Consider the following 26,718-nt stretch of genomic DNA (forward strand, 5'->3'; position numbering starts at 1 on the left):
CATGTAGACATGATCAGGATGAACTGCTCAAGTTTAAACCGAGCATCACAATGAGGAAGAAAGATGATTTAAGTGAACGTGTCGTAGTTTTGGTACCAGACGGCCTGTTCTGGCTATTTCAGAAACTGCTGATCTACTGGGATTTTCCCACGCAACCATCTCTAGAGTTTACAGAGAATGTTCTGAAAAAGCGAAAATAGCGACAGTGAGTGGCACTTCTCTGGCAAAGATGTCTTGTTTATGCCAGAGGTCAGAGGAAAGAGGCCAGATTGTTTCAAGATGACAGGAAGGCAACAGTAGCTCAAATGAGCATTCGTTACAACTAAGGTGTGCAGAAGAGCATTTCTGTAAGCACAACACATTGATTCTTGAAGCAGATGAGCTGCAGCAGCAGAAGACCACACCAGATGCCCCACCTGTCATTTAATAACAGGAAGCCGAGGCTACAGTTCGCACCGAAATTGTAGAAACAAACATTTTGGTCTGATGTGTCTCTTGCCACATTGGGGCGGTGGGGTCAGAATTTGGTGTGAACAACATGAAAACATGGATGAACTGTGCCTTGTGTAGTCTAATGGGGTGAGGGATATTTTCTTGGCCCTTTAGCACCAACTGAGCATACTTGAGTATTGTTGCTGACAGTTTCCATCCCTTCATGACCACAGTGTACCCATCCTCTTATGGCTGTTTCCAGTAGATCACATGTTTCAAAGCTCAAATCATCTCACAAATCATTTCTTGAACATAACAATGAGTTCACTGTAGTTAAATGGCCTCCATAGTCACCAGATCTCCGTCCAATAGCACGTTTGGAATGTGGTGGAATGAGAGATTCACATCGTGGATGAGCAGCCGACAAATCTGCAGCAACCTCTGTGTGATGCTATCATGCCAGTATGGACCAAAATTTCTCAGGAATGTATCCAACACCTTGTTAAATCTGTCCTGTAGAATAGAAGATAGCTATTGCTATCTTCTATCTGGATAGCTTAAATCAGTGGTCTCGAATTCCAGGCTTCGAGGGCCGGTGTCCTGCAGGTTTTAGATGTGTCCTTGATCCAACACAGCTGATTTAAATGGCTAAATCCTCCTCAAAATGCCTTGAAGTTCTCCAGAGGCCTGGTAATGAACTAATCATTTGATACAGGTGTGTTGACCCAGGGTGAGATCTAAAACCTGCAGGACACCGGCCGTCAAGGCCTGGAGTTCAAGACCCCTGGCTTTAATGAAACTGACAAACAAATATGCCTCTTTTGGACAGTATCACAGTAGGGAAGTTAGAGGAAATCTGGGAAACATTACATCCAAATAAAAGAAAATGGGATAATAAACCTGTTAATTATTAAATGCAATAAATTAAGTTCACTTTTGAATTATTAACAGGATATGCTACTAACTTAGGAACATGAATATGAATACGTAAAACAACTAATGCTACTCAGTTGTTTACAGTGTAGCGTTTGATCGAAATTGCTTGCCCTGATGCTAAAACGGAACACCATATACAAGATGTAATAACATTGCTCTTTCAGGGTCATCTTCTTCTATAGTTCTAGACTCTTTCCAGACCACTTAGTGAAATTCCCACTTTGACCACTCATTCCACTTGTTCTGTGCACCCTCTTACATTTGCACATGCTGTCCTGCACATGTGCCTTTTTATCTGTGTCAAAACAGCTTGTCTTCAATTTGAGTGTCGATTATGTTGTTGTGTCCCAATTGATCACGTTCCTGTCCTGATGCAACACTTGGTCACCACAAAATCTTGTTTTGAACTCTGCTGTTGGGTGTCTGGGTCAAACCTGAAGACCCAGATCTTTTACTAGTAGCGATTATTGCACATGCACACAAACAAGTGGTGAAGATATGACTATCTGAGAGGAATCCAAAAAAAATGAGCAGTCATAGTAACTGAAATTAGGTAAGTTGTTTTCTTTTTTAATAGGTAAGGTATATTAGGTAAGGTTTTATTTCTTATGAAGAATTTGCAAGTTTTAAATTCTGCTTAAAAGTAATAAAACTCTTTCCTTAATATCTAACTTAAGTATTTGAGTGCTACTCTGTCACATATGGCATGGTTGCTTGTTTAAAGTATAGTTGCACAACCTAATATTCACACTCGCTGACATCAATATAGTTTTTATAGTTTTTCAAATTAATCCTCAAGTTTATTGACTTTAATATCCTCCCAGCCTGATGTGCCTCTCTTGCAGTGATTCCACAAAGAGAAAATATACAGTGGCAACAGTCTGTGTGTGTTTGTATGTTTGACCAGATGTGTGTTTGGAACATATAGTCACACAAATGAGGAGATGGAGGGATGGGGGTAAGAGAGTTGGGAGAGAAGGGTTAGCTGTCACAGAGCATAGGCCCTGCCGCTGGGGACGTAATGGAAAAATCACTCAAGATTACCATGAAACACAGGAAATGCTCTCAATTGGGCCTAATTGCCTTGTGTGTGTGTGTGAACTCCAAATAGAGCTCCTGACAGTGTGAGCAGAGCAGCTCCTGTTTATTGGCACAACTTTTTGAGCATTATTACAGCTCCTCTAAAAGAAACTACAGCAGTGAATTCCCTGCAGAAAGAAAATGACTTGATACTGATTTGGATACAATAAGATACAATTTTCTACAAAATTCCATCCCAGGAGAAAAAAGTAAAAAGTAAAATTTCTGTTTTTCGTAATGCTTTATTCTGTTAGTGCCAGCACGAAATGAATAAATAAATAAATATAATAAATAATAGTTTGTATTTGAAAATTTGAGTAAAAGCTTACCTGCTGCCTAAACTAAGCATTTTGTTGACCTCAGAGTTTGCAAAGGGATAATATCATAGATGCTGATTTTTGGAGCCAGGAGTAACCAGATCTGGACAATTGCACTGAATGCATATTATCAAACAGATAGAGGTACCTGTTAGTTAGAAAAAAAGGAATTAAGAATACAAAAACATTAATATTGAACAACCTTCCTGAAGGTCCCTTTTTACCTTCCCTTTTTATTGAATCATCATTGGAGGCTTACATGTTGCTCCCGTTTTGTATTTCTGTTATTATCATGGGCAGTGTGATATGGAGCAACCTTATTTCTAAAGATGTATAACTTTCAGTCGCAATGCAACTTAAAAGTCTGTAAACAAGTTTATATTTGCTTCAGTACGGAGCTTTGGGGATTGGACACAATTGACACAATCTCAGTGAGCTACCCTGAAGTGTCCGTTTGAGTAGCTGTAGTGTTTTGCACTTCTGTGTTGGCTTTATTCTTTTTTTTACCTTGCAGATTACTACCTCCCCACCTTCCACCCTGTTTGATTCAATTGACTTTGAAGCTGCGAAACTCATTAGATTTGTATATCTCGTACACTCTGACCATCTACAGATGATACATTTTATCATTTGCTTTCATTGGACTTACTAAAAGACTGAAATACAAGCCATGGTACTTAAGCATTAACTGAATATTGGACTCTGATACTGCACCTTTTGATCTTGAATCTTTATGACATATTTTATGATTTTGATTATTGTGTTGTTGGAACAATACGAACATGTTTTTCAGACTTGATATTAAGGAGCACACTGTACGAATGAAACGAGCAAACCATACCATTTATTAGTAAAGTAATAAAGACATTTTAATGTGAAATCTCTATTGAAAGTTGTTCCTCCAAATAAAAAACTAATAAATTTGTGGGCTGTACTGATCGTTAATCTTAATAAAGAAGTTGGTTCAAAGCCCAGAGACCTTTTTTATTTTTTCATTCCGATCCAGGCTGCCGTGCATCCATTAACAGTCATAACACCATAATCCTACCAATTATTAACAGAAAGACTTCATCACTTGTGATAATAGCAGTGAAGATTTGTGCAGAGAATCAAAGTTTGATGATGAAAACGGATTCTTAATCTGCAGTATATTAATTAAAGATAGAACTATACTCACAAAGATTATATAAATTTTGTCTGTTTTCTGGTTTGCAACATAGATTATTAGCTCTTGTTTACACCCACTTCTGAGCCCACAAAGCATTTTCACATTAATAAATATCATTCCATTAGTGCTGCTGAACACCTGCAGCCACTTAATATTGAATTTCCTGCACCAGGGTGATGTGTAATACAAAGATTAACGTCAGCGGGCATTTAAATTCAATCAAAAATGCATTAAATTCATATGTGATTTTTGTACCTTTCCGCAGGCAGCTCAGAATTAATGTGCAGCGAGTCGCCTTGGGGTGAGATATGCAAACAGGCAGCCGGGGGGGGTCGCAGTTGTAATTTTTCATCTGGGAAAGTACAGAACAAGTGTTATTCTTTGCTGTGCCAGTGTGCCTTTTGGCAAGGCACAGCATCCAGCTCTTCAGTGGGACAAAACCGTGGTTGTTCTGGGCAGCTCAGCTCGGATTGATGAGAGTTTAGGGTTTCCAGTGGATTTCAGAGAAATGAAAGCAAACATTCATCAACAACAAAAAGCACAAAAACCACTAAAAAATTGATTTCTTGGCAGGCGAAACTGAATGTTCTTTAATCACCGAGTGAATGTGAAAACAGCGCAGCATTAAACATCATCTTCTCGTGGACTACATTCCCCTCCTCAAGTGAAAATCACTCCAACTTGAAAAATAGCACGAAAACGTTCAGTATTTTTTGTGACCTGAGCGTGACTCCAAGTGTAACTGTTATGCAAAAACGTGGTGAAACCCAGCTGTCAGGCTTCGCTGCATCTAACATGTCACGCTAGTTTTTCCCATTAGCATAGCATTCGTGGCTTAACTTTGCACGAGATCCAGATGCATCTCATAACTGCTCGGACCTGTTAGATTACTGCTAAATACATCACATGACAAAACATTATATAAGTGTAGTTATGAAATATAACAGACAGGAACCAGATAGACATTTTTAGCATATCTGAATTTTTCGTAGGGTTTTTTTTTAATGCTCCGTCAGAAAAAAACACGATGGGTCAGAAAAGAACAAACTTTTCAACAGCACAGGATTGTGCAACTCCCTTTTTTATTTTTGGATCTTACAAAAACAGAACACTTGCATAAGCTCTCGACCTGAAGCACGCACGCTCCGTCTCCTTTTTGGCTTGTCAGGGCGACTGTATTTATGAAAACACCTCGGGCTGAATGGCTGCAGTGGCTGCATCGAGGACATGTTGACATTTTTGTAGCAATCAACCATCAAGCCCAGAGCGGCTGCATTCATGACCAACCTTGTCATCTTTCAACACTGCGGCTCTTATCTCTTTGACTCTCTCATTTTCTCTCTTTTGCCTTTACATGCTTTTCCTGTTCAACCCTTAACTTTCTCTCTTTGCCCCCTGTCCGTCCTCCTGCCATTCCCTGTATTATTTTTTTGTGACTATAAAACTGTGGCTATACCTTTGATTTCTCAAATATACACTCTTGCGTGAAATAAAGTGCATGATATAACTGTAGCTTTAACTAACATGTTTGCTTTCCGAGTCATTGCAAATGAATATTCTCTTCCCCTGTTCCTGAAAAGCTTTTACTATGCCTATATTTGACTGATCTTTCTGAATATGTAAACACTCTGTAGCTATACAACACAGATGTCTGTCATTATTTATCCGTACAACCTCTCTGCTCTGCAGAGACTTGAAGCTGGACAATATACTGTTGGATGCTGAGGGTCACTGTAAGCTGGCAGACTTTGGGATGTGCAAGGAGGGGATTCTCAATGGAGTCACCACCACCACCTTCTGTGGGACACCGGACTACATAGCACCTGAGGTAACCCCAGAAACACTCAAACAATGCATAAACAGAGCAACAGACATAACATCTTCTTAACACTTGAGTTTGTCACTCGAGTATTAAACACTAAGCTGTGATTAGACAGGTATTTTTATAACTAAGCACACCATCCCCGACAGTTTATTAAGATAGACGTTAGACTAAATAGGGGGACCAATGCTCGTCTTGATAAACTGTATATAAAAGCAATTTGGGCTTGAGAGGAGTATTTCTGTTTTTTTTAGATCCTCCAGGAGCTGGATTATGGTCCGTCAGTGGACTGGTGGGCACTAGGGGTGCTGATGTACGAGATGATGGCAGGACAGCCACCATTTGAGGCCGATAACGAAGACGACCTGTTTGAGTCCATCCTCCACGATGATGTGCTCTATCCGGTCTGGCTCAGCAAGGAGGCCGTGTCCATTCTAAGAGCGGTCAGTTAGTTGTGGCACTGTGTCTTTTGCACTGTTGTCGACATCCAGCTAATGAGTTATTTAAGCAGTTTCATACAGATTAAATAGAAACAGTTCACCGATACCAAGGGTGTCCAACTCCAGGCCTCGAGGGCTGATTTAAATGGCTGAATTACCTCCTCAACATGTCTTAAAGTTCTCCAGAGGCCTGGTAATGAACTAATCATTTGATTCAGGTGTGTTGACCCAGGGTGATATCTAAAACCTGCAGGACACCGGCCGTCGAGGCCTGGAGTTGGACACCCCTGACCTACACAGTCTGCTAATGTGGATAATGCTGCGTCCAGACTTTTGGGGATTATTCTGAAGATTCAGAACCAATTTTAGATTCCACAAAGACAGAAAGATATGGTTTCCACATATCATGATAATTCCAGTGGTGACATTTTTGGATATTTAGTAAGAACACAAATTAACATCACCCTTTTTACTACCGTCTTCTTAGTCTTTCATGATTTTTCTTGTGTTTTTCCTTATGCTACATAAGATATATAATTAGATCTTATGTATATCTTATATAATTCTTACTTTTTGTTTGTTTGTTTTTAGCACTAAAACTTGCACTTTATAAAGGATTCAAGTAGAATGTATCACAATTGGACAAATGGAGCTGGCCGTGTGTTTCCATCTGTCCTCATGTTTCCCTGCTTTTGTCTCTTTTTCACATGTGAGTGAGGATGCTGCTTTTTTCTCAGTGTCATTTGTTGATCCATGTTTCCTGTTCCTCCACTAAAGCAACATAAGATAATTCCCTCTCTATTACTTTTGTCTCTGTGTGGTACTGGTTGTGTGTGCAGCACCACTTGTCCATTTGTGTATTTGTTCATCCAGTTTTTCCATCACAAGCTTTGCGTTTACCTTGGCTGTGGGTACAGTTTGACTGCAAAGGCTTGTGGGAAAGTGTGTGTTTATGTTGGACAGTGTCTTGGACTCTGACCGGTCACTTGACCGGTGCTATGGGCTCTGATTGGACATGTCATCCAGCTGAAGGACTTCAAGTCACATGAACAGCTTGTGCGCTACTGCTCCACTAGTTTTTAATTAACATACATGCGAAAAATCCTGAAGGCATTTTAATAAAAAACAATGGCTCTTATGTATCGTTTATATGAATAAGCAACTAATACTCCCAGAATTTCCCCTTTTCTGCTTGAAAATATGGTGATTCTTCACATGCTGTTTTTTTTAAACCTTTGGATCTGAACCCATCCTGAGCCTTAATGCTATTTTTTTGCCTTTACACATAAAAGGTCGCATTAGAAAAAGAGCAAACAACTGTAATGCCAAAAATTAATTTCAGTCAGGAACACAATATTAAAAGAAGATTATTTCCATCAGTGGTAATTTATATTCGGCAGTATGTTCTGGGGAGCAGCAGCAAGACCCTGAAAGATTTTTAATTTTACTTTCTGTTCTGAAACAAAACTTTGTCTTTTTTAGATGTTTGTCAATTTTGGCCTTATTGTGTGAATCTTCCTCTGACTCAGTCTGAGATCTCTGAAAATGATACCTGTTAATTGCTTCTTACAAGATTAGAATCAGGAAATGAAATAGAAATGAATAGTGAAACAGACTTAAAACCTTATCTTAGTTTTTTCTTTCCTTCACAAAGACATTCTTGTTCCCTCTTTAAATCATATCCTTAAAAATGTTCTTACTCTTTTTCTTTTTGTATCTGTTTCTCCTCTTTCTCTCTGGCACTTCTCAGTTTATGACTAAGAGCCCTAACAAGCGTCTGGGCTGCGTGGTGGCTCAGGGTCTGGAGGAGGCCATTAAACTCCACCCGTTCTTTAGAGAGATTGACTGGAACCTGCTGGAGCAGAGGAAGATCAGACCACCGTTCAAACCTCGCATCGTGAGTACACACACGCTAAGTAACTAACCAACTTTGGGGGAAAGCAACTGTAGACTGTTTGCAGAGGATGATGCAAAAATATGAAGATTATTACTATTCTGTTCAAAGGTGGAGAGAAGAAGTTAAAGTTAAGCCTTTGTTGCAAAAATGCAATTTTTTGGAATGACCAAACATTGATCTTACTTGTTAAAGACTGCTGACACTGCTGCACAGCCAGTCACTTCATGTCCAAAGGCTAAATCCACCAAAAGAAGACCTTATCTCTTCTTCCTTTCCTTCCAGAAAACCAAAAGGGACGTCAATAACTTTGACCAGGACTTCACCCGTGAGGAACCCGTTCTGACGCCTGTTGAAGACAGCATCATCAAGCAGATCAACCAAGATGAGTTCAAAGGATTCTCCTACTTTGGCGACGAGACCCAAGCCTAGACACGTACATGCCGATGTGTAACATTAACCACAAGCACCACACCACACCTGAAAAACTTTCAAAGACACAGTATTTAAAGAAGCACGGCCTCCTGAACTATTCCAGATTCTGACCACTCCAGGAAATATACTAGACCATTTGTATTACTCATTATGGTTTCTGTGCTCTTGTCGTTTGTCCATTTGTGCATATCCCATGGACCTCAAGCAGCATGCAAGTGCAGGTCAGTTACTGTAAGAAATGACCCGATGCTCCTTCGGCTGGTTCGGATGTGTTGTAAAAGCAGGCGGAGCGGCGAGCAAAACCAAACTGAAGTAGATACAAAGGCAAGGTCATGTTCTCCGTGTGTGAGAGTGAGAGAGAAATAATATCATGTGTGTACAAGTGTGCATGCATGTGTTGTTGCACACCTCTTCTAGAGAGAGTTGTTTCTTTACATGATGTGCTGCGTCCTGTGTCTCAGTGTTTAAACAGTGTTTTTCTTCCCTACGTGTATGTAAATGAAAAAAAAAAATCATTGAACCAATGATTGTATTTAAACACGAAATATCTTGAAAACTGTTTCATTCGTTATGGAAAGAAGTGTGGAAAGGAGGCGTGAGAAATCAGAGATTTTTCTGACGTTAAAAGTTTAGTCTCAGTATTCGTCAGTGCATTATTACCTTAAATAATAACTCAAGAAGAGGCATCACTGGAGTGACACTTTGGCATTTTAAATTTGAGTTTAGCTTTATCTCAGCAGTTCTGCTGTGCTCCGTTACTAACTTTCTTTTAGCTTCTCAACATCGACATTCCAGTTCCTCGTTAAAAAATACAAACAAAAACAAATGGTACCACAAATGGTACTACTGTAGCTTTCTACTGGGAGTGTCCATTATGGCGATGAGGTTTGCTTACAGTGTTAACAAGCTGTTTTGCATATAACACGATACTTGACACGGAGACACTTGTCTAGTAAAGCCAAATAACAAGCTGAATCGGAAACGTCCGGGGTGCCCTTTAAAAAGACGATTCATTTTAGCTGAAGTGCTTGTTACTGATTCTCTCGATGCACCTTGTGGAGCGAAATCTTCCTGGGTCAGCTCCTTAAACACCTTTATGACCAGTTTATCCTTGAAATGCCTTGTGTGTGCGCGTGTGTGTACAGTAACTGTGTTACCAGTGAATGTACTGGACCTACTGTCTCTAACGTGACAAACCAAACCCCGTGATTCCACAGGAAAGTCGAGGATCGTACACAGAGGAGAATGTGTTCAACTGAATGTATTTGCTCTGCAGTGTGTGTGTGTGTGTGTGTGTGTACATACGTGGAGAGCCCGTTTTCTCTTGCCATTGAGTTGTACTTTTATTTTTAATTTTTTTATTTAATACATCTTTTTTGGTTGTTGTTGAGTAGTTTTTACTGGATTGTCTTGTTCTTTTTGCGTTTTTAGAAATCTTTAAATTTCATGTTGTAGATTTCAGTGAGACTCACTTGATCAGACCCTCCTCTTCCTCCCCTCTCTTGTACGGCCTAAACATGGAAGTAAAATAAGCTTCAAATAAGGAAGAAATTGGACCGATTTTGCTCCATGTTGCAGGTTGATACCTTTATAGCGAGCTGAAAAGAATCCACAAATGTTAAAGAAAACTCCATGTGCAATACTCTGATAGGAGTTTTGTTTTTTTATCTTTTTTGCTCTTTTTTCTTCCGTTGTTCCTGCGTTTGAAGAAAAGTGCAGTAGGTTCAGGTCACAGAGAAGTGACTATTATTCATCACCTTCTCTCAGAAACCATCAAATGCACAAGTTTCTCTCACATTCATATGTAATTGCCATGCATTGATGAAAGATGTTTGCCAAAAATAAATATTGTCAAGAGCAGCAAGTGCAGAAAGTGGCGTGATATTATAAAAAAAAATGGCTACAGCTTGTAGCAGATTTTTAAAAGACGTTGCTTTTCATGTTTTCATTTGTTTATTAAATTCCTTCCAGCATGACAGCAGAACAAAGACACTTATAAAAAAAATAGTGAATGCAACACAGAACAAGGTTTTAAAGTAGATTAAAGCTTTGAAATCTGCCTTCAGATCCTATAAAAATGATCATTTATGTAAACATATCAATAAGTCACCCTGAGGGCATATTCAACAGAAGTGATGACAGATAAAGGCACTAATAAATGCACCAAAACCTAAAGTTTAAAGGGAGCCTATTTAATAGACTAATACCTAAAGTGTATGTGCTTTTTAATTTCCTTTGTACTTTTTCAGAAAGAACTGTGTAAATAATGGTCACAATTCCCAAATAGCTAAGCAGGAAGTAGTCTCTGTACCGCTGATGGGCTCATGCACCGCTAGCTGGAGCAAATCTAAATTCTCCTTGATGCTCAGTCCCAAGTGCACGTTTCATGTTGTGCTGCTATGTGAGTAAATGTGCAAACTTCAAATTCAATTTTAAGGAAATGTGCAACAATGAAGTGCTTGGAGGTCACAGGAGTTGGTATTCTTAACCTGTCCCGTGCAGGTTGTGGACATCAACACCTTTCTTAACTCGTCATGGTGACCATTTAGTTTGGTCATTTGTAGTCTTAGTCATGATTCTTACAAAACAAATAAATGACAAAATTAAGTGAACGGTGTGAAGGATGCTGGGCTGTTACCTTAAAGCCTGTCTGACAGGGGCAGCCTCCACCCATATGTGTGACGCCCCGTCACGAAGAGGCAACAACAGCTCCAGTAGGAAAGTACCAACACGGTAGCCACAACGGAGACAACACCTCGGTTCTGTGCTGAGAAATCCTTGGTTATCTGGGGACAGAAGCAGTTGCAGGTAATCTGTTAAAATATCTGGAACATGTTAGATCTTCTTGACAGATCACGGGGCACACAGTCTCAGAGCAAGAAGGTCCCAGGTTCAAATCCACCATCTGGCCATAGCTTTTCTGTGTGAAGTTTGCATGTTCTTCCTGCATCTGCATGGGTTCTCTCCATGTACTTCTTCCAACCATCCAAAGACATGCAGATAGTAGGGGTAAGGTTAACTGGTGATTCTAAATTGGCCGTAGGTGTGGATGTCTCCGTGTTAGCCCTGTCCAAAATGTACCCCAGCTTTCATCCCAAGGCAGCTGGGATAGGCTCCAGCACGCCTTCACCCTGAATTGGATGGATGGATCATGCTGACCAAAGACTTTGGTTTTGACCTTTTAGAGAAGGACATAACTACTGCACTGGCACTGGTGAGTTGCATTTAATTTAGAACTCACAAAATAAATAAAATAAATAAGAGCTGATTATCATGCTTTTGCAATTGTTGAAACAAACAGAAAGAAAATGCAGTTACAATTAAAATCCAATTCATCTCCGTGCTTTAGTGGCCTAACCTCGAGATGTCACACTGAAATTACAGGGATAGACGATGAGTCTTTTTCAGACACGCCATTCTCAGATCTGAAGATTTTGAGTGCTGTGTGTGAAAAAGCATTATGATTGGAGCAAGACTGGTCCCGGTAATACACCAGAGCCTACTTACGTCCACTGAGCACAATGCTTCCACCAGACATGTAGCAGCACAGTTCAGAAGTATCTCAGAAGCTACTTTTGGTCTCTTTAAGGTAGCACAGAGTAGAGGAAGAAGGCAGGGTGTCAGGGATGTTAATGGCATAGAATAACTGTTCAATTTCCAAATTGATTCCCCATCCAGACTAAAGCCTCTGCTTATGAAGTGCTCGGACATTTCAAGGGTGATACTGCGTTTTTTGGACCGGTACCAGTGCCAGTCAGTCAAAGCTGGACAAACTGTGTGATGACAGCATTTTTAAATGTCATCAAGCATCTTTTATGCTTTTTCTTTTTATGGTGTAAAAGAAAGAAATCTGACAACATACAGCTGTGATAGGCTAATATCAGCCAAAAGATGACAACATAGAACCTTTACTGCGAAATTGGTTTCAAATCGTGCTAAAAAGTTACATATGTGGTAATTTGTGGGAGTTGTGATCTAATTTTATTCACATGCAGATGACATTTAAATGAGTTGACTGTCCTCTTATCAGTTATGTCTAATGACCTTTCATTAAAGTCCAAGAATAGCACAGCAAGCAGCACCATTCATGTAGCAGTAAAACCCATGCTGTAGCAGCAGTTTGAAGAGCTGAAGATGTGTTACTGTAAATACAGCAGATCTATCGATTAACATTATCCAACTTTTCTTCTTCTCTCGTGTCTCCTGTTGCAAGTTTGTTTAGTCTTTCATTTGAAAAAAAAAGTCAAACTATTTGTCCCACTACAACTAGAAAGGGACACCTAGTCCTCCGTGCTAAATCTGTTTCCAACAAAAACATCCTTCATGTAGGAAACTCATTTTCACTCGTTCTCAAATGGAGGCGGTTGGAGATAAATGTAAAACACGGAGGCACGATGTTGATTTCAAACAGTGGATACAGTATTATGATGCATACAGTGTCAAACGTTCATCTTCCCGCAGTGTTACTGTATGTTTATGCGGTTTTTGTTGGTTTGTTCGCAGTCCCTGTATTTGTGAAGCTCTGTCTGTACATTTTGTTCATTGATGAATTATTTCCATGCCCTTCATTTGTGTTCATGTTGATTTTTTTTTTTTTTTGCCCTTTTGCGCTACGTGCCAAATGTACTGTATTTTAAAAGGATGTGAAGGTGTATTTTAATTTTTTGAAATGAATTAAATATCATGATGTCAGAGAGAGACAGCTGTTTGTTTGGCGTATCATTTCAGCTCCTGTGATTTTTAATGCTCACTTTGCACTGATTTCAGATGTGTCAAAAAAAAACAGATGAAAATATGTTTAATAATTTGCTCACTGTATTACATTACAGTGAGCAAAAAGCAGAGGCTACTGTATGTGTATCTTTTCTATCTGAAATATTTGAGATGTTGACTCAGGAGGACAATGTTAAACACCCAAAGCATTTATGTGTTTCTGAACAATGCGGTGCAACCTGCTCTTAAAACCACAGCTCATGAGAAACTTTGATGTTCCGCTCAGAATAACAACAATAGCTGTGACGCAGGCTGTCCTGCTTTATTCTGTCTACTTTGGTTTTTAGTTGTACACCTTACATATCCTAATTAGAAAAAGTGAATATTTAAACCCAGCTCTTGGTCTGTTCTGCAGATGCTTATACATAAACACAAATTGATACAGTCGTGTTATATCTACACCTGACAACCTGCAACATAGATAGAAATCTGGTTTGTAGTTCAACGGACAATGCCAGTAAATGACTCCCAAATGACAACCACCAGAAAAGTGCAAATGGTGAACTTGTCTGGACTTGAATGGTAAAAAATTTTCGTGATAAGAGATTCAATAAAAAAAAATCCAAGTTTTATGTAAAATCCAGAACAAGATTTCAATTTTAACTGAGGCTAAAAGCAGGACAGCAGGGTGTTTTCATTATTCTATTAAAGTATGAGTGGAAGAAGTGAGTTTGGATGAGTATACTTTCCACATCTTCGCCATTTTGAACGTTCTGGAGCCTTGGTGATGGAAACACTGCTGTGGAGACTGACAGCAGATCAGTGATAAGAAAGGCAAACCGAAGACGACATGCGAGGCTGCTTCTCGTGCACAGGCCTCGGGACTGACTCCTGCCCTACTTAATCCAACTTCAAACTGTAGTAAAAACATTTACTACATTTTATACTTTTCAAGTTAACTAAGACCACACGACATTTGATGACGTTGCATGATGGGGACTTTTAATCTGGAACGAGACACAAAATGTCAAGAATTTTTTAATGAAGCCAAGAAAGAAAGAACAAAACAGTTATAATTGTGTGTGTGTGTGTGTGTACATATACATATATATAAACTTAAATACATTTTGAAACTGGAAATTGTAATTGCCATCTGTGTTAAAACTTAACCTTCAAAGTAACAAAGTAATTTAACAGGTTGTGTAATAAAGTACTTACAGTACTACAAACTACAGCAATATAAATGTTGGTTGTATTTTGCAATTGTAGCTTTAGTGTGTTTCAAACAACAGATTGTAGATGCATCATAGTCACGACACACCTATGACATGCAGACTATGACCATGACATCACTCACTGGTTTTGAATTCCACATTTTGAAGTTTCAACAATAGCATTTTGAGTGTCGTCATGTGTTTTTTGTGTTTATTGAGTGAGTGTGGAGATGGTGGAATAATCAACACGGCCATCGCCCTGATTCCAGTATCTGGATGGATCCAGTTGCAAAAAGAGAAAATCATCCAACTCTTTGGAGGCTTTTCACCACTAGAAAAGCAGGAAATGGAAAAAAAAAAAAAAAAAAAATGAGTTACCTGACTCAGAATCTGAATTTACTGACCAAGGGTCTCAAAATGTCAATTCACTTCTGAGTAAGACAAAGTTTTACTTAACTTGAAATTTTAAGTTATTAAGTCAAAGTTTCTGCAAACTGAGCCTAAATTTTTACTTCACTGGAGAAATTACCAGCAACTATCCTAAAGGCGCTCAGCTTTGGAGGTTGAGCCTTACCTGATTAGGATTTCCTAAGTTTAATACATGAACTATAAATAATAGGCAAACACTGGCAAACTTAAGACTGGATTTTAAACTTCTTAGTCTAAGTTGACATAGCATTTCCTCCAGTAAAAGTTCAGCTTCGCCTAGAAAGGTCACACAAGTAGTTAAACTGTGCCTTTAAAGAAACAGAACTAGGATACACTTTTAAAGAGTTAAAACTCACTTTTGAGACAATCTGATCCTGTGTGTTTATGATATAAAGATAAATTCTCAGAACAGTTGTAATCATGGTTTCATGTAAAGCTTCATAAGCTTACATTAAAGTGAGAGGTGACTACATTATACTTCTAGTCTGGTTACTGTAGGCTAGTTTTAGGCCAAAAAGCGACTTTATCTACAGATTGTCTGCACTGGAGCTTTATAACGTCCTCACCTGTAGGAATAAGATCAGCGGTAAGGAGTTCAGCGGCCACAGTGGGAGGGGCGGGGCTGAATAAAGGGGCGGGGTGGTCTCCCGGTGGCGTTTCCAGCCAATCAGCTGTTCGGGACTGAGCTTCAGCTGAGCCTCAGGTCAGAGGCAGAGCAGCTCTGGGAGTTTGCATATCAGCAAGCGAAGAAAAGTTTTGACAAGCGGACCTGCGGGCGGCTTCTGTCAGCAGCAGCAGCAGCTCAGCGTTCAGCCTGTGTGGAGTCTTTTCTCAGCGGGTGAGAGGTTGTACAATCCTCGGCAGTGTTCTGAGACTGTACGGCCCCAATCCCCCAGCTCAATCACCGCCAGCCTGGACTAACTGAACGCTTCACAGGTTTAATGACTTCATCTGTCAGCGGGCTCCTTGTGACCTGCGCACTTCGGTCTTAAACCTGCTTTTTTCTCGTCTCCCTATTTTTTCAATATAATTTTTTTTTTTTTTTTTTTTTTTTTTTTTACTCTAAAGTTGGACTTTACTCAAGACTGTCGTGGAAACAGCATTGCGAAAATATGACAGCCGATAAGGAGAAAAAGAGGTAAGAGATACTGGATTCACTCCTCTCCTTCAGCCTCTCTGCGGTTTTAATTGCCTTCCGCTTGGATGTGACTTTATTAATTCGCGGCTTTAATAACATAGACTGTTTATTTAGTGCAGAAATTGCCTGACATTTGGCTGCTGTGGCACAGAGAGGGACCTGTTGCTGCAGTGCTGCATGTGACTTGGCCTAGCTTTGCGCTCTGTGCTTGTTTGGAAGGCAGCGACAGGCGGTGGTTTCACACAGCTTTAATCTTAGCATTGCATTAATTTTGATGCACCGGGGCTGGAAGGTAAGTGGCCGGTTTAGCCTGTAACTGAACTGAGCTTTTGTTTTGGAAATGAGCTGCCGATTGTTAATGGCTTTAACCACACTTGATTTGGGTTTCACTGCGAGAAGCCGCATTCACATTGAATTGTGCATATTTTAAAACCCCGAATGAACTTTAAAGGACTTTAAAATACTTTCTAAATATATTCAAATTTGAAATTTAATGCCATTTCTGATCTGCTTCTCGCTCATTCTAAGGTTAAACCACACTGCTGACTAATTTCCACATTAAGTGGTCCTGTAAACAAATCATTAACTTTTAAAAAATTATGTGTGTGTAAATACCTCTATAGGGGCTCGCTGTTGAAATGCACAACACTTGTGATCTTTTTAAATGGAAGTTCTTTTCTTCATATGAAACTTCATTTTTCTTGCATAATTAAACCCACATAAAACACTTTGATCCTGCACACAGGATGCAGAGCAGACAGAGAAAAGGCTCAACTTGCATGCAAAGTAGCAGCTTACTATAGAAGAGTACATGTCATTATAAATGTATAAATATTAACAAGATCTACATGAAGTTTTGAACAAGTAGTAACAAGAGGGGAAAAAAAGACACCACACATTTTTTTTTTTCTTTTTTGAGTAAGGCGGCACTTTCTAGAGAGAATCCAAGCTCTTAACCTTTAACCTCCTTTTAACAGAAGTCGGGCATCAGTAAAGGATAATCAGTCATTACAGCAGATATCAGACTGCCTGATCAGGAAAGTTCTAGACCTGCAGATATATTGCGGTACCTTGCTGTGAGAGTGCTTTCCTGCACAGGAAAGTACTCTAACCACCTGATGTTTAGCCAAAATCTCAAAAACTGTTGCTGATATTTGGCGGCATGATTGGCAGCATTCGTAGAGCTGTGACATCTTTTTTTTTCTTAACTTAGTCACATGACACAGCAGATAATCTTGTCCTGTAACCAGTTTGTCAAACAGGAGATAATTATGCATGTTTCATCTAGGTCAGTGTATCCCAGCACTGATCTGACCAAGGCCTGGATACTGCATGTTTTCTACAGTGAAGTTGTTTATAATTTGGCTCTACAACTAATTATGTATTGTATTATTTCAGGTTTCTTCAGTTTCCCTGGCTTTATTCCTTTTTTTTCTGGTTGTTAATTGTTCATCGGTAGCCATGAATCCTCAGGCTTAATCTTGTGTAATAATGCTTTACTGGTCTCAGCCTGTCTCGGTTTGTGTGGTCACAACAGCCCGTTTAGCTTTAACATCTTACCTGTGGGAAATTCTAAATTAGGTTTCCTGCTTGATTCCTGGTGAGAGCGTGAAATGATGCTCAACTTAACATTTAATTAAGAGATTCCCAGAGATTTTCTGCAAATTAATCTTTCACACTACCTGGAGAAGAAAACTAATTTCAACCAGTGCAGCTGTTTTTGCTTGACACCTGCTTGTATGTCCAGTGCACCTCTGACTCTTTTCTCTGACTCTTGTCTGTCAGATCAAGCCTAAAGGTGAACAAAGCAGGGGACTAAGGCAGGATAACTGTTCCAGGGGTGAAAACATTCAGAGAAAGAGGGAGAAAATGACTTGGGGAGATGGAAAGTGAGATGAGTATAGGGGCATTTCCTCTGACTGGTCAACGCCTCGGTGCTCCCACTGAAGACCTATCGGCCATTTTAGGGAAAGGGATCTCTGCAAGTGTGTCTCTGTCAGGCTGCACATGAAAAGCGTGTGTGTGTGTAAGTGTGTGAGAGTTCACTGGTGTTTGTCCTCTCGCTGGTGTGCTCTGTGTATGTGTGTGTTTGTCTTTGTGTCACACAGTAGTATGTTGTCACTGCTGCTGCCTGGAAGTCATAATTGGTTTGATAAGTTTTGATTCATGACAGCTGCCAGTGTTTATTTGAGATGCGGTGTCTCTCACTGGTTTTATTAATAATACTCATGTGGATGTGATGAACTGACTTCTTGTCCAGCAGGCACATATTTTCTGTATCCTGATACACAAAAAGATTTTAGAAGATTTTCACCACTGAGCCACTGATTTTTCTTTATAAGTTGGTGTGTATGTCTTTTTTCTTCCATGAACAAGCCCAACATGTTCATGGAAGAAGGAAAATGAACAAACTGTCAGATATAGTCTGCAAATGGGGAAAATAATAATAAGTGTTTAGTAACTGACTAATCATTTACATTTCTGCAGTTGGAACTTTAAAGGCAAATATTCAAATATTTGATGGGTTGGGACTTCATCATTAACTGAAAATAAAAAAAAATGTATAAGTCAACAAATAGTACAAGACTTGATGAGGGGAAAAAGTAGTGATTTCACACTGTAGTTGAACCCTCTTGTCTCCTGCATGTACTATCTTGGGTCTTTTGGATCAAGCTTCCACCTTATGCGGGCTTTGCCTTTTTTTTTTTTTTTTTTTTGCTTGGAAGATGTTTTGTCAGAGAGAAAATGCATTCCCCTTGAAGCAGAACTGAGAATGCAGTAAAGCAAAATGGGAGGAAACGGGGTACTTTTTAGGTTTTTCTACATTACCATTACAAGTTTCGGCAAGTTAAAGCAGTCGCACAAATTCTTAGAAAAACAGAAAAAACGTAATCGGATAAATCGGTTCATAAGAAAGGGAAAAAAAAAAAAAGTTCAAACTAAAGGCACAAATAAATTCAGGATAGCCTCTCAGCAGTACCTTTTCACAAGAGCCTGAAAAGAAGAGCCCGAACATGTTACAAGAACCTTGAACTGGGTGGGAAACGTCTGATAAAGTCTGTGTGCTTAAGGCCAGCTTTGTGTCTTGTCATCCACTGAGTCAATGCTGATTTGAACTGTCACTGCAATCTTTTCTGAGTTTTGATGATATTAGTTGCTGGTAGAGTTACCACACCTTTTCTGATTTGGAGCAAAGAAACACTTCCTGAGTTTGTATAAGCAGCCAGCAGTGCTCCCAAACCCCCAAAATGTCCTCCAGGCAAGCTGAAATTCCCAAAATAACAATGACTGCAAGGGTGTCAGCCGTAGATCAGTGGGAAAGGAAAGCTCTTATTTTTGAAATATATCGTATATTTTGTGTTATAAATAATATGAACATAATTTTGTTGCGACAATAATTTGGATTTTGTTACTTGTTGAGTTACGATGATGATTATTACAATGGTACAAGTCCAAGTCACCTGATCTGTTATATTCTTACATCTGTGTCACGTTCACATCATGAAATTTCCCTGTTATGTTAGAGTGACTACTATAATCTGCAAGAACTTTCAATTTTTTCTCCATCATTCAAGCCAAAGAATCATCACTGTAATGCTTTGTAGCTTTCTTTTATTCATTTCTTAGACCCGAGTGTTTACATTGCTCAACTGGATTCACAAGTAGTGCTATTTTACTAGTATTTTTCCTTGTTATGTATAACAGTGGTTGACATAGTGTACACTTGTTTGTTTACTTTGGTCTGTAACAACTTCAGAAAGCCGTTACCACAACCTGACTCCGTAATACACCAGCAGCGTTTGTCACGCTACTGAATACATTGAATAGCTTCTTTTTTTTTTTTCTTTTTTTTTTTAAACATGTTGGTCTACTGATACCAGAAATAAGCTGTGGGCTTGTGAGGAACTCCTCTCGCTTCTTTCAGCATGTGATCCCATTGGAAACAATGCTCAAAGGTCAGAGTCCAGGGCAGCTGCCAGGCAGATATACATTACATGACTGCTGAGAGATTGGGCCATTCGGGTGTATTTTCTGTCTCTTTGGAGGACATTTTACCGTTATCATAGTTGGTTGGGGCTTAGCTGTATATTCTGGCAATAACAAAATTGGCCTATTTAAATTGTGGATGTTAAAAAAAAAATATATTAAGAACTGCAAAAAGAGGCTATACCTTCTCATAGCAGTTTCGAGGTATAAAACTTTTGCATTTATTGAGGAGATGATTTGGTTTTAATTCTAGGAGAAAAAACAACTAGTAGTCATGTGCATGTTAAGTCATCTTAACAAGAACCAATTTTTATGGTGTCTTTGAAGTGTTTATATGAGAGCTGTTGTTTGTTTGTTTGTTTGTTTGTTTGTTTTCTGATCTCCACACCAAAAAATAGCTGAATGAATTTAAGACCTTTAATGACTTTGAGTTTAGTTTCTCTTAATGACTGTTTTATGCTACATACTAAGCAGTCTAACTGTAACCTTTCACTCACTCCAAAGACTCAAAGGGAAAATGTCTGAAAAGTTTTTCTTTTTGTGGGAATATATGCTGAGCTAAAATCACTTTATTTTATGGACTGCATGTAGCCCAGTTTAAACCTCAGACCAGTTGAACTGTAATAACTTTTAAAAAAATGCCTCCAATTTTTCCCTGTTTGTCTTAAGAGGTACATATGGAAAACATTGACATTTAATGAACCATCCATTTATAAAATATATGAGCCGGCTGAAATGACTTTGTAAAAACGAGTAATTTAAACAACTTATCGTAAATCAAAGAAGCAGGTCGTCACAGCGGCCACAGGTCATGTTTGTTTTTTCCTGTCAGGAGGCTGTAAAACTTCTGGTTTGGACGAAATTAACAAGCAACAGTTTTATGATTTGCTCCAAGTATAACCTGCAACTTGATTCTTAGAATAATATATAATGAAAAGTGTAAAATGCAGTTTTGATGCAGTGGGCTGGACTCTACCTTGGTGATCTGACATTAGGCAGTGTTAATGCTTGCTGAATAATTCTGGCAGCTTGTTTGACCTGTCAGTGCTGCAGTGCTTTTAGTTAGAACTGCTCACAAGAATTTCCATCATATTGGTCATATTGAGCCTTATCCTGAGTGGTGTTGGTGCTGTGGAGCGACTAGTTTAAAAGCCTGATTTGTGTTTTTAATTATCTCCTAAACACACCAGTTTGGCAACATATTCTTGCTGTTGTTACATCTTTGTGTCTTGCTTTCTTATGCTCACCCACGGGAAGGAGAGGGGAGGGTGAGGGAGGTGAACAAGTTGCCAAAGACAAGACAGAGAGCACACAAAAGGGAGGACAGAAACTTGTTAAACAAGACAGTGAGATAATCAAGTGGATGCAAAGGTGATATAGATGAGCGTAAATCAATGAGGCATTTAAAGACCAATGAGTAAAGTGCAGAAGGAGCAGCTGTGGCGTTGCGTCAGATTACAGAAGCCCGTCAACTCAGTGCCTCCCATCCTCGCAGCGCTCCACAGTGGGCCGAGGGCTTGGTTGGCACGGAGCCTTCATGCCTCTTTTGTGTGCTAACCTCGGGCAAACCCGGCCTCCCGACACTACCCAAATATCACGCCACTTACAGAAGGCACGCAACCTGCCCGCTGCAAGACAGAGGAGAGCAAGGAGAGAGGGTGAAGCCCAAATGCTTAAAATTGGAGCTTGTTTGTTGTATTCAGAGATGGGTAGTGATTAAGTACATTAACTCAAGTAGAGTGCTTTAGTGAGGTTTGAGACTCGGGATCTCGATCCTCACAGTTCTTTAAAATATTTCATATTGGGAACAATATGTCTAAAATCTATCTTCCTTACCGCCCGGGCTAAAGAAGGAAAGCTTTACTTTTCCTAAGAAAAAGTTTGGAACTCATGTAAATGCAAAATTTATGAAGACATCTGGATTCATTGTTTCAGCACAAGTTTTAAGGGCCTCAAGTGGCAACTAGACAAACTGCAGTTTTCGCCTTTATTTCCAGCTCCAGAGGCTGTGTCGACTTTTCTTTTGCCCAGCTGACACCTTGGATGTGCGTTATGAGCAACGCAACCAAAATGTGAGGCCGAACAAGAACGCGTTGCATAAAAGATTACTAACAGTTGCTGAACAGTTAATCAGTTTTGTTTTTTGTTATTTTTGTTTGGTTCTTTTTAAGTTGTGTTGGGATTTCCCAAAATAGTTTTCCCAGAGTGTGACAAAGCTGGAAACTTGACCTTAAATAATACTAATGTTACACTTTTGGTTTGATGACTTACAAGAAGCGCCTCTTAACAACTCGCAATGATTCCCAGACCTCAACTGAACTTTGTCTTCAGTATCAAGTATGGGCAGAATTTATTGCTTCCCTTAAGAAGAGGGGGGTGCTACTACAGCACACTACAAGGTGCTCGCCGGCTCTGCCATTGTGAGTTATTTTCAGTTAAAATCTGAATAAACAAACAAAAGCTTTGTACCACCAGCAACATTAAAAGACACTTCAGTCTGTTTGTCAGTTTTTGAGTCTCTGTGGTTAGGAATGTGTCCACTGTTTGTGTTTGTCAAGCTCTTATTCAGTGTTTTACTCGGGGTAAACAATTTGAGAGGAAGATGAGGACTGAAACAATAGAGCCCAAACAAAAAGAGAGACTAAAGCGAGGTAGATCGAGTGAAAGATTGAGTGGGGAGAGAGAGAGGCTTGGGGTTATTAAGTAGCAAAGTGATACAGACACAGCTACGCTACATTTGCCAGCTGTGTGACTTGTGAGTGATTCTTTCTGGGTGAACGGTTTTAAGCGAGCCCGCTGCTTCTCCTGCTGCTGCTGCTGCTTATGAACAGCAGTGGACCTGAGGCTTTAGAGGCATGTGTAGATTGAGAAAGAGGCGGCTGGCCAACAGCTATTTAACACATCAGCGCTGAGAGCACTTACAGAGCAGGAAGGACACAGAATTTAAAAGTTAATAAAAGTCCATGTCAGTTACTTTGCAGCAACGGGTGTGAATTTATTTCATTTTTTCTATACAGTGCTGTGAATTGAGTGGGAATGCCTGTGAGCCGAATGCTTGTTTGACTTTGTTGCTTTTTACTGAACATGATCTTATTGACACAAGTTGTTTTTACACATTACCCACGGAAAATGCTGGGAGAATCAGTTCAGAATTATCTGAAGGTTTTTCTTTCTCACATGTATCACGCCGCAGGGGATGGTTTGTGTCAGACGTGTTCTCACTACTGGAAGCGCGCTGGTTTGGTTTAGCTGAGGGAGCTGCCTGAGTAAAGGAGGACAATGATGAGCACTCGCCTGCTGTGAATTCACTGGACAGCTTTTAAAAAACTTGGAACGATCAGCATGGCACAGGCTTGATAAAAGGGAACTGGTTGTTTTTTATTTTTTAAATGATTAAAAATTAGAGTTGTTTTCTTTATAAGTACTCAGACTGTTGGAACGGTTGTTGTTTTTGGCTCTCATAACCAGCAGTTAAATGAGAAAACTCATCAACCATGATTAGACATAAAACGATCAACTTCATCTGCAGATTTTTAGTGTTGGGGAATTTTTCACAAACACTCGGAGTGTTTAAACAAATTAAAGAGCACTAAAGATTGCACTTCTTTCTGTAATTAAACTGGACGTTTCTTCAGCTAGAGATGCAGTCTGGGAGTGAGTGCATCAATAAGCTGTAAATATCAAGCATTAAATAAAGAAAGAAGGTTTTTGTTTTCAATGGCAAGAAGAGCTCAAAAGTGAGTGTGTGCAATAAACAAACTGGTAAACCTGAGACCCTGCTGACTGCTGAGGGCCCTGGTCAGCCGTACGTACAGTCCAGCGTCCCATTTGGCCATCAGACCCTTGCGCAGTGAGGGGGAAACAGCAGGGGAGGCGAGGAGTCGGTCTGGGAAACCTCTCTACATCTTTCCATTGTTATTTTTATCTCATTCATTCTCACCCGCCTACGCTACCTCCTCCTGTCTTTAACCTCTTTCTTTTTTGCTTTTCACTCATATCACATTGTCTCACATTTATTCTGGACTCCCAACAGCGCTGTTTACCCCGCTCACTTTGTTGTTGTTGCCACAGCCTCCCCCCCCACACTTTTGTTCTTTGCCTCTCCTGCTTCTCCACATTCTCCTCTTTTTCAGAACTGTGTCTCCTTGCCATTTCCTTTTTCCCGTCCACCAGCTCCCCTTCTTCCTTTTCCTCTGCTACCAAATTGGCTGGGATCCACGATCCACTGTATGTCACCTGGCTGAGCTCCATCTCCCTGTAGACTTCCCCTGTTTCATCTCAAGAGTGACTGTGAAATGTTTGCTCTTCGAAGTCTGAAGCTGGACATAGAAAGTTGTTTGCAGAAGGGATTTTGCTTTTATTACAAATTTCTGAAACTCATCGTAAATAACTGCAGCCACATTTTCCTTAACTTTAAAGATGCCCTGTGGAGTTATATTGTAAACATATTTGTATTTCCCACAAAAAACACAAGTAAAAGTCCATGTAGTGAGAGGTCAGGGTGGAAGGATATGTCAGCAAAACAGGGAATTTTAAAAAGGGGTGACCGCTGTTGTTCTATTTCACACTGAAACATCTGCTTGACTGCAACCATTCCATATCCGCAGCCTTGTTTCTGTTATTGTAACCAATGATAAAGTTTCCTTAACTTTAACAAAAGAGTCATTTTAACCACACTGCATAACGAATGGATGCATGCTCCTTAAACACAGTGCTGCTGCATAACATTTATGCATTTACATTTATTCAAGTGTTCATGTTGAAGACTTGTACATATGCATCTACAATTTCACCTCACACTTGCTCTTAAAGGAAACCTCACCCTCTGTAAAGTGACCTGAGTTTCATGTTGGGGGGTCATCAGTGCTGATGAGAGCTATATCTCCAGTTAAGACTCTTATCCCACATTTCCACATTAACCAGTTTATGCACCAATCATCTTCCAGGATCAGGACATCAATATAGAGTTCTACTGTCATGTCCACAGGTGTCTAAGAGAGAATAGTCAGCACAAACTACCTTAGATTTGGTGTATCGTTGTATGTGAGCAGATGCAGTGGAAAAATGGTCTTCAGTGACCACCAACATCCATTGTGCAGATTTGCATGTCAGAACAGAAGGTATGTGCACAAAGAGATGGCCTCATAGGGAGATCAGCCTAATATAAATCCGATTAGACTATTTCTTTTTATGGGGATTTTTTGATCACACCTCATGCACTCATTAAAAGCAAACACAGAAAAAGCCTCCACATGCTCCCTCATGCTTCACTGTTCTGGAGCTTTAGAGCGCATTCACAAAAGTCTGAAGTCCAGACACTGTCCTCTTAGTCTAGTGGAATACAATGCACTTTAGCAAAAGTCACTTTGCAGTGCTCTGTAAGATTATATACATTTTTTAAATTCACAGTGGAGTTTATGCTGTTTAGAAAAAAAAAAAAAAAAAATTCAGGGAAACTGGTGTATCTCACCAGAACAACAGTTGTCATTTTTTCACTTTTACGCATTTGAAAAGTTTTTGTGTTGAAGATTACTGTTTCCTTTTTTTGTTTCCCCCTCCTGTGTGTTAAAAGCTTTTTCAGCTCTCTCTGCACTTTTACTGTTCAAGGTGAATTTGGAAAATGGGACCAGAGGTCAAGAGCCGATAACCAGGACGGAACAGTAAATCAGGGCTTGGTTTTGACCTTCACCTGGTGCATTTTTTTCTGCCAGAAAAACATTTTGCAAACACTTAAAAAAAAATGCCCCAAAATGAGTTTCACAGCTTTTGAAGTCAAGTAAACTTGACTTGACAACTATGTCAGAAACTTCAGTGAAAGCAATAATAAAGTGAAAACCACACTTACATTCCTCCTGTAATCCTGTCCCTGTAATCCTGTAGTAGTCATTCCTCTGTTCATTCTGTTTGCGTTTAAAAACATGCAAAGTAAAGACAGTCTGTTTTCTCCTTACGTTCTCTTTTTAATCATATCTCTTTATCTTGCTTCAGAAACTTTGAGTAATCAAACAGTGTTAACATTGCTAGGAACTGGATTTTCTTCAGTTTTTCCATGTGAGACCCTTAAACCACAAATACTACAGATTTACCCACTAAAGCTTCTCTCAGGTGCCATCTGTAGCTGCCCCACCAGATTAATTTAGTCAGCTGTCAGCTCATCCCTTTTCATCTGCAGTTATAATAAGAAAATAGATTGCGTACCAAACTTTTTAGTGCTCTACTGATTTAAGTGTTTAAGTTATTGATTGCTGTTGTTGTAAATGTGTTGGTTCTATGGAGCCATGAACAAGACTCCTGTAGTAGTTAATCACTTCAGGTCATCTGATATCTCATCAGGGGGCAATAATTCAGATCACCCCCCCCTCCCAACAGATTTTTTTATTTTTATTTGTAATAACAGCAAAACGTCAGTACAGTCACAACCAAACAGCGAGCAGCATCATATTACAAAGCATGCATACCTTACTCCACCGTACTGATTCTATAGTAAGAAACAAACACTGTAGGTGTATTTATATAATAACAGTTTCCTGTACTTTATTGTAATTTAACAGAGCACTTACTCTCATGTACAACAGCAGTTTCTTACTGTAAAATAGTACAATTCACTGTGTAAAATGACATTGTTAACATAGTTATTGTGATTATATAGAACACAAATTAAAACATAAATTAGGTCTTGGAGAATCTGGATACAGTAACAATGACAATAATGA

The 26,718-nt window shown here is 39.5% G+C and overlaps 2 protein-coding genes and 1 long non-coding RNA gene across 4 annotated transcripts in view; 2 read left to right on the top strand and 1 right to left on the bottom strand.

The window, feature by feature from the left end:
- Positions 1-13,224, top strand: part of LOC100692040 (protein kinase C epsilon type) — a 95,488-nt gene extending 82,264 nt beyond the window's left edge. Inside the window, exons 12-15 of the mRNA XM_005473716.3 lie at positions 5,623-5,761; positions 6,010-6,198; positions 7,946-8,092; positions 8,375-13,224. Of these exons, the coding sequence (XP_005473773.1) occupies positions 5,623-5,761; positions 6,010-6,198; positions 7,946-8,092; positions 8,375-8,521 (622 nt within the window). The 3' untranslated portion in view covers positions 8,522-13,224. The remainder of the gene's footprint in view (positions 1-5,622; positions 5,762-6,009; positions 6,199-7,945; positions 8,093-8,374) is intronic.
- On the bottom strand, positions 12,998-15,583 carry LOC109204788 (uncharacterized). The gene is made up of 2 exons (XR_002064280.2): positions 15,447-15,583; positions 12,998-14,782 (listed from the first exon to the last, which is right to left on the bottom strand). It is a non-coding gene; the product is annotated as an uncharacterized LOC109204788 (long non-coding RNA).
- A 31-nt stretch (positions 15,584-15,614) lies between these two features.
- epas1b (endothelial PAS domain protein 1b) overlaps positions 15,615-26,718 on the top strand; it is a 50,096-nt gene continuing 38,992 nt past the window's right edge. For both annotated transcript variants that reach the window (XM_025897620.1, XM_003438253.5), the window contains exons 1-2: positions 15,615-15,816; positions 15,949-16,018. In XM_025897620.1, coding sequence (XP_025753405.1) covers positions 15,993-16,018 — 26 coding nt within the window. In that variant the 5' untranslated portion in view covers positions 15,615-15,816; positions 15,949-15,992. The remainder of the gene's footprint in view (positions 15,817-15,948; positions 16,019-26,718) is intronic.

This window comes from Oreochromis niloticus, linkage group LG13 (assembly GCF_001858045.2).
Source record: "Oreochromis niloticus isolate F11D_XX linkage group LG13, O_niloticus_UMD_NMBU, whole genome shotgun sequence".
Lineage (NCBI taxonomy): Eukaryota > Metazoa > Chordata > Actinopteri > Cichliformes > Cichlidae > Oreochromis > Oreochromis niloticus.